Source organism: Puccinia triticina, chromosome 12A, assembly GCF_026914185.1.
Source record: "Puccinia triticina chromosome 12A, complete sequence".
In the NCBI taxonomy this organism is placed as follows: domain Eukaryota; kingdom Fungi; phylum Basidiomycota; class Pucciniomycetes; order Pucciniales; family Pucciniaceae; genus Puccinia; species Puccinia triticina.
The window spans coordinates 3,175,164-3,182,375 of NC_070569.1; the positions used below are offsets into that span (position 1 = coordinate 3,175,164).

The 7,212-nt window shown below is 44.6% G+C and overlaps 2 protein-coding genes across 2 annotated transcripts; one reads left to right on the forward strand and one right to left on the reverse strand.

Moving 5' to 3' along the window:
• Positions 1–2,766: 2,766 nt before the first annotated feature.
• On the forward strand, positions 2,767–4,512 carry PtA15_12A280 (uncharacterized protein; the record flags this gene model as incomplete). Its single annotated transcript, XM_053161873.1, has 6 exons — positions 2,767–2,898; positions 2,991–3,163; positions 3,317–3,449; positions 3,572–3,691; positions 3,794–3,947; positions 4,040–4,512. The coding sequence occupies 6 exons, from the start codon at positions 2,767–2,769 to the stop codon at positions 4,510–4,512; spliced, it is 1,185 nt and encodes a 394-aa protein (XP_053025847.1).
• Positions 4,513–5,856: 1,344 nt separating this feature from the next.
• Positions 5,857–6,877, reverse strand: PtA15_12A281 (uncharacterized protein; the record flags this gene model as incomplete). Its single annotated transcript, XM_053161874.1, has 4 exons — positions 5,857–5,970; positions 6,101–6,257; positions 6,336–6,753; positions 6,832–6,877. 4 exons carry the CDS (start codon positions 6,875–6,877, stop codon positions 5,857–5,859), a joined length of 735 nt encoding a protein of 244 aa, XP_053025848.1.
• Positions 6,878–7,212: the final 335 nt, after the last annotated feature.

A 7,212-nucleotide genomic window follows, 5' to 3' on the forward strand; every position in this document is an offset into this window, starting at 1 on the left:
TCGTTTTGTTCTGAAGAAATAGTGTGAGTTTGTCGGAGAGGGGAGGAAACTCTGGGGAGATGTTGACGGATGGGGGAAGAATTGGGAGAAAACCAGGGTTGAGAACTGCTAGTTGACCGAGGTGTGGAGGATCCCAACTGATCAGATTCCTCCTCTGGGAGATTTGCTAGAGAATATGACAGAATTTTGAACTGATTGCGAAATTCTGAACAAAAAACCTGAAATGATTGGTATACTCTGTATTACAATTGTTATGCTTTGTGCTACTGTGATGATGAACTATGCAACAACTGATTGTTTATACTTGTGTACTTATGAGTGTAAATGATTAGAGACTTATAATGTAAAGAACGCACCAAACTTTATGGCCTTTTTGGACAAAACTAAACTTTTTACTTTTATTTTACTATGTGTGGATAAACAAAGATAACAAAAAGTCTCTTGAGGAAAAGGAAAACAATGTAACACTTCATCGTATTCATAAAGACGGACTTGCTTCGCGCACTGCCGAAAACTCTTCGCGCACTGTGGGGGTCGTCGTATCAACGTCCAGCCCCCAGTGCGCGCTTCTGCCACGGCTCTTCGCGCACTGCATTTTCCGCCAAAAAAACAGCTTGCATTTCTTGAGATATTTTTTGATGAATCAATAGAATGACTTTTTATGATCCCCCTAAAAAATAATCAAGTCATTTAGGGGTCTCCTTGAGCCTAGAGAAAATTGACATGAAAAAATCATATTTTAACGCGGCAGGGACCTGTAATATCGCTTCCTGTGCCCCAGTAGCCCCAAAAATTTCACAGTATCATGGTACATGTGCAAATTTATGACCTGATAATTTTCAGAATTTTCACCAGCTTTCCTGTAGCCCAAATAGGTATTGTGTTTATTATTTTGTGTATATGTATAACTTTTTTGTTACACACACCAAAGGCACAAAATTTTGAGAGCACAGAGAAATATGCTTCAAATTAATTCCCTGAAATTCCTAGCAATAGTGTGGCATTATAAAATGAGATATAAGGGGTGCGCAGCAGGCTTAGTAGGAAAATTACTGCTAACTGTATAGCTTTTTTGTTACACACCCAAACAGTCCCAAAATTTCAGAAATGTTTTCATTGTGGATATTCTCCGCGCCATAAATTTCTTGGCAATAGTGTGTCATGATAACATGAGATATAAGGGGTGCGCGGAGGGCTTAGTAGGAAAATGGCTGCTACATGTATAGATTTTTTTTACACGCTGAAACAGTCTGAAATTTTCAGGAATGTTTCAATTTTGCATATTCTCCGCGCCATAAAGCTCTTAGAAATAGTGTGTCATTAAAACATGAGATAAGTTAGCAGTCATTTTCCAACTAAGCCCGCCGCACTACATCTCATGTTATCATGACACACTATTGCCAAGAAATTTATTGCGCAGAGAATATCCACAATGAAAACATTTCTGAAATTTTGGGACTGTTTGAGTGTGTAACAAAAAAGCTATACAGTTAGCAGTAATTTTCCTACTAAGCCTGCCGCGCACCCCTTATATCTCTGGGAAAAATTCTGAAAATCATCAGGTCATGAATTTACACATGTGCCATGATACTGTGAAAGTTTTGGGGCTAATGGGGCACAGGAAGCAATATTACAGGTCCCTGCCGCGTTAAAATATGATTTTTTCATGACAATTTTCTCTAGGCTCAAGGAGACCCCTAAATAACTTGATTATTTTTTAGGGGGATCATAAAAAGCCATTCTATTGATTCATCAAAAAATATCTCAAGAAATGCAAGCTGTTTTTTTGGCGGAAAATGCAGTGCGCGAAGAGCCGTGGCAGAAGCGCGCACTGGGGGCTGGACGTTGATACGACGACCCCCACAGTGCGCAAAGAGTTTTCCGCAGTGCGCAAAGTAAGTCCGTATAAAGAATGTAAATAATTTTTAATGAGAGAATTTCTAGACATCGTTTGTCATGTTGCTACAACAACCATAAAGTAACCTATCAATGATCCGTGATGATAGAAAAAGATCTGTATGAAATCCCAACTTGTAACCAGAGAATTTATTGTCTTTACCAAAAAGCTTGCACCTCTTTTGCATCGACTTGGTATTGACATAAGACATACAGTTGTTTTTTCTCAGGGGTTTTATCCTGACATCTGTCAGAAAAAGCCGACGCCGGAAATTACCCTTGGAGCCACCATTCTCCAGTAGATGATGTTGGAGTAGAGCCAGTGAAAATCCGAGCTCATATTCAGAACCAGGGCAGTTTGTAGACCCTGGGACCCATCCCTCAGCTTTCCGACTCATTGCCCTCTGCTCCAACGGAGGGGCCAACCAAGAACCCGGCCGCTTTCCGACCTGACAGGGAACATGAAGGCCGTGAGACATCCAAGGCAGAAACACAATTTCAAGTTTTTAAATCCTCTTGCATAAATCCATAAAAAAAGAGTGCCGGGTCCAAGATTAATGGGAAAGACAATACATAGAATTTACAAGTGCTTTAATATGTTTTTATTTTATTTTTTACTTTTTTTTTGTTTGTTTCTGACCTGAGTTTGACACACAGGACTCAAGGAGGGCTTTCGCCGTTCGGGTCTCACCTTGTGACAGTGTGTCCCTCTATGAGGGGGGTTTAGAGCTCAACCCTAGCCTGAAAGCTGGCTTAGCACAAGCCCCCCTTGAGTCCTGTGGTGGCCGCGGGCGGGACGGGGATGCACGATACCGAATTTTCGAAGACCGGTAGGCTGCCGAATATTACTTGGATTGCCGGGAGAGCAAGATGACTTCCATCGACTCGATCGTTATCCCTTGTCCGTTCGACGCCCATGTTCATCTTCGCCAGCCTGGTGAGCTTCTCGAATTGGTGGTCGCTCAAATTGCCAGTGGAGGGATTCAATCGGTGTATGTGATGGTCAGTTTTCATAGTTTCGTTGCTTCATGAAATCCAGGAAGAAGCTGAAGTGGAAATGAAACTGATCAAGTGACTAAATATTTATCCTCCAGCCGAACACTGTTCCACCCATAACCACGCTAGAAATGGCGGTCAAGTACCGACAGACTTTGGAAAAACTGGAACCCTCCATTCAGTTCTTTATTTCTCTATATCTTTCGCCCTCACTTACTCCAAGCGATATACGTAGAGCCAAGGCATGTGGTGTATCCGGTGTGAAAAGCTAGTAAGCTTTTCTGGTCTTTGTCTTATCATCCCTTTAAATTTTTGGATCTTTCAAGTTCGTATCTTGGTCCCCTCTTGCTATTGATAAGAATTCGCCCGAAGTCCATCCACAATGTTTTGAACTTTGGTTGATCCTTCTATGTTCTTTTTCTAGTCCTCGCGGAGTGACCACTAATTCGGCTGAGGGTGTCGAATCTTACGAAATCTACTATCCGGTTTTTGAGGCAATGGAACAGGAGAACTTGGTACTGAATTTGCATGGCGAAGTACCCTCAACCCAGACCGGTGTCAGTGTCTTCTCCACTACCCGCACTTCATTGTCTCAGGACTTCTATGGTGGACTTGAGGGATAAAGGAGGCAGAGAGACTGAACAGAATAATCCGATGACCGCGTCTTCGAGTCAACCAGGATACCTGTGTTTGGAACGCCGAATCAAAATTCTTACCGCAGTTGCTCGAAATTCATCGGCGGTTTCCCCAGCTCAGAATAATCTTGGAGCACGCCACTACAAGGGATGCTGTGGAAGCCGTGAGTAGCTTTTAACAACTCGACTTACAAAATGAAACGAGGTTTATGAAACAGGTATTTTGATATACGCGGCTGGATCTCTTCCATCATTATCAATACTAGGTAAAAGCATGCGGGCCAACCGTGGCTTGTACGATCACCTTGCACCATCTCTCATTGACCATCGATGATTGGGCAGGTAATGGACTTAACTTCTGCAAGCCTGTAGCCAAGTCACCGGATGATCGTGAGGCATTAAGACAAGTAATTCGCGAGGGTAAAGCTACCACTTCAGATTCCTTTTTGTGAATAATGTCAGCTTTCAGCTCAACTGGGACATTGAATCGTTTTTGTTCGCTTGAGTTACAGGACATCCCCGATTCTTTTTAGGGTCGGACTCGGCGCCCCACCCACTTCATCGAAAGTTGCCAAACACGACTTCACAATGCTGTGCCGCAGGAATTTACACGACTGCATATCTCTTACCGACCTTAGCATCGATATTTGAATCAGCCGTTCCCCCCCCTCTAGCGACTCAGGGGAAGGCATCAACGATGGAAAGAAAAATCCACAGCCCTATCCCACTCGAACGACTTCTGGACTTTTCCAGTACTTTCGGACGACGCTTTTATGATTTACCCAGCCCCTCGTTGCCCAGAACCGTAACCCTCATTCGGGATCCTTCATCCTTGATTCAGCATAGCTTTACGTATCAATACCCTCCTGTGTCTACTGAGCTCCATAAAAACAATGCCACATCGTCTCTGGAAACTCAGACTCAGAAAGGTGTCTCGCTTGTTCCGTTCTGGGCTGGTAGGAGGGTTGGTTGGAAGATCGAATAATTTTCTCTCACTCAGCTTCCAATTTTAATTTTCAGCCCAAACCTCAACATCAGATCCTTGAAAATGAAAAAAACCAATCTACTTTAGTGGCCTACTTGCAAAGTTCAAACCCTACTTTTGGATAATCCATGTCCCCTTCTTTTGAATGAAACCATCATTTACATATCTGAGTTCTGATCAATTGATCTCTTCTGGTTGATGTGTTTGTCCTTTCATTCATTCCCCCCTTCCCTCCCTCTTCCAACAATCATTTCCCTGGTTTTCTGGTACCAGCTGACCATACCAGAATCACTCCCCCAACCATGTCTCACTTCCACCCTTACGGTCATACTTGCAAGTGTCAGCCCCATTGTCCCAGATCTATCCACCATCTGAGCATGAGCATGTCCATCCGGATTTGATGGCCTCACGCGCCTATGTCCATCAGCCCAACTCACAGATCTATTTGTCTGGCTTTGGCATGCCACCAGCTTCGGGCCTGCTCCCTCCGCCCTCCTCGGTTATCACTCCATCACTTGGATTTGCTTCAACTTTTGATGGATTTTCTCCCGTGTCCATGCAGTTAGGACTTCATCAATTCCCAACCATACAATCCAATGATGAATAAGCACCAAATGATGTTGTCCCACTACCGTCACCAGCGCAAGCAGCCCTGCCTCGCATTCCTACTTGTTCCATACTGCCAATTGCTCCACACATTCACTTGCCATGTGTATTTTGTGGTGTACTGCCTGAGGAAAAATAATCAAAAGAAATCAGTTTGGATGGCTATACAATCACCAGAACATCATTATATCACCATCAACACATGTTTTCAAAGCTGCCAAGGCTGCTTGTACAAAAACAGCCAGTGCTTGGTTTCTCAATCTCAAAATATATATATATACAACTTTTCCTGTGCTTGGTTTTGCTCTCTCTCACCTACAAAATTACACACAAACACAGTCTGCACTTGCTTTCTCAATTGCTACTATAAAGTGTGATTTGTATACCAAAGGACTTGTTTTGTCCAAAAATTGCAAAAAAGTGTCTTGTGGTCTTGAAAGTTAAAAATATGTGTCCCGGCTTGAGGTCAGCCAGTATTGACAGACAAGATTGAAATATTCCCCAGGCCTCTTACAGTCCGCCGCGTGGTCTTTTTCCCCTCGGCTTGTGTTTTCCAGTTGCATCAAGCCGCTCCAATCACCCAAGCAAGAATTGCGCTTGGTCCTGAGTCTGCCGACTTGTAAACCATCACCTTGAGACATTCCTCCGGGTGGCCGGCATCCATTGGGACAATTTTGGAACCCAATGCAATAGCTCCAAGTCCTATCTGGACAGACAAGGTCGCAAGTCAGATAAATGTCAATTGAATACTGGCAGGGCTCTCATTTGATTATCGACCGATCTCCTAAACATTTCATTATCAATCCCTCTCCCCGATTTTTTACTATCGATAGAGACTAATGGGTTCCGAACCTAGACCAAAGTTTGGTATCCGACCAGGAGGAAAAAATAAAATGGAAAACATACATTCCAGTTCAGGCCAAGTAAGAAATATCACACTTATGCTGCCAAGTATTGGGAAAAACCAAGAGTGCGTTCTTACCACAAAGTCCAGCCAAGCAGTCCTCCATAACGTTTTAAGGGCCGGTCTCAAACTTTCGGTCATCGGGGAAGTGAAAAGGGTAAATGTATGATTTGTGGGTGTGGTGAGGATATGTAACGTGTACGCTGAAGTAGTGTAGCAATGAAGCACCTCTTGCCTTCAGTTGGACAAACGCAGGAATGAGCTGGTTGATGGTATCCAAACAAGCTGCAGCTTCAGCTCAGATTCAACTCACTTGCCGGCAAGTTTTTGGACCATGTTCCGTAAGCTGAAAACAACGCCATAGACCAATTTAGCCTCTTCATCGAATGGTAAGCCTGGGTTTTTAGAAGTCTGAGTTTGATCATCATTTGCATTTTCTGTAGCTGCTTTTGAGAGTTGATTGGTGTTGAGAGAAGGGATGGATTTCTTTAAGATCGAAGACGAAACCAGAGATTGGAGATCGCTCGGAACATCTTCGCCTCCCATGACGACACCTGTCCGGTTGCTAAACGGCAGATTGCCGATCGCACTCTGCTGTCGATTCAGGTCTGTGTTCATTCTCGTTTGGCTGGGTTCATTCATCGGCGAAATCGCTGGTGAGACACATGGCAGTACGTTAGGATCCGGCCTGGCTGCTTTTAACGGCGATCGATGCCAATCTTGATAATATACTTGAGAAGCGAATCCGTATTCCTATCAGCCCAGACCGGCCGTTCGCCACGATATGTCAGAAAGTTGAAATGGCGCACCAGCAACACAATGTCGATCAAAGACATAAAATGAGTAGATAGTCATCTGGGAGAAGCCAACTTCAAGTGTGAAAGAACGAAACCAGCACCTATGAGTAAGGGTGGGACCCGGGGTTCGGGACGGGGCATGAAGCTCGTCCCGAAGCACAGACCCCGGACTGATCGGGGCATGCCCTGAACCCCGGGGATGGAACCAAAAAAAATCAACCCCAGAGGGGAATCTAGTCCTCGCCGCTGGAGGCTCGGACCATAAAGTCGAGGGGGAGGCCGGTCATGGCGAGCATAGGGGTGGGCAAGCCCTTGTTCTCGGCGGTCACGGAGATGAGCTTGGGGGGCAGCGAGGCCTGGGGGAAGGCCCGGGTGGTCTTGAGGCCGATGTGG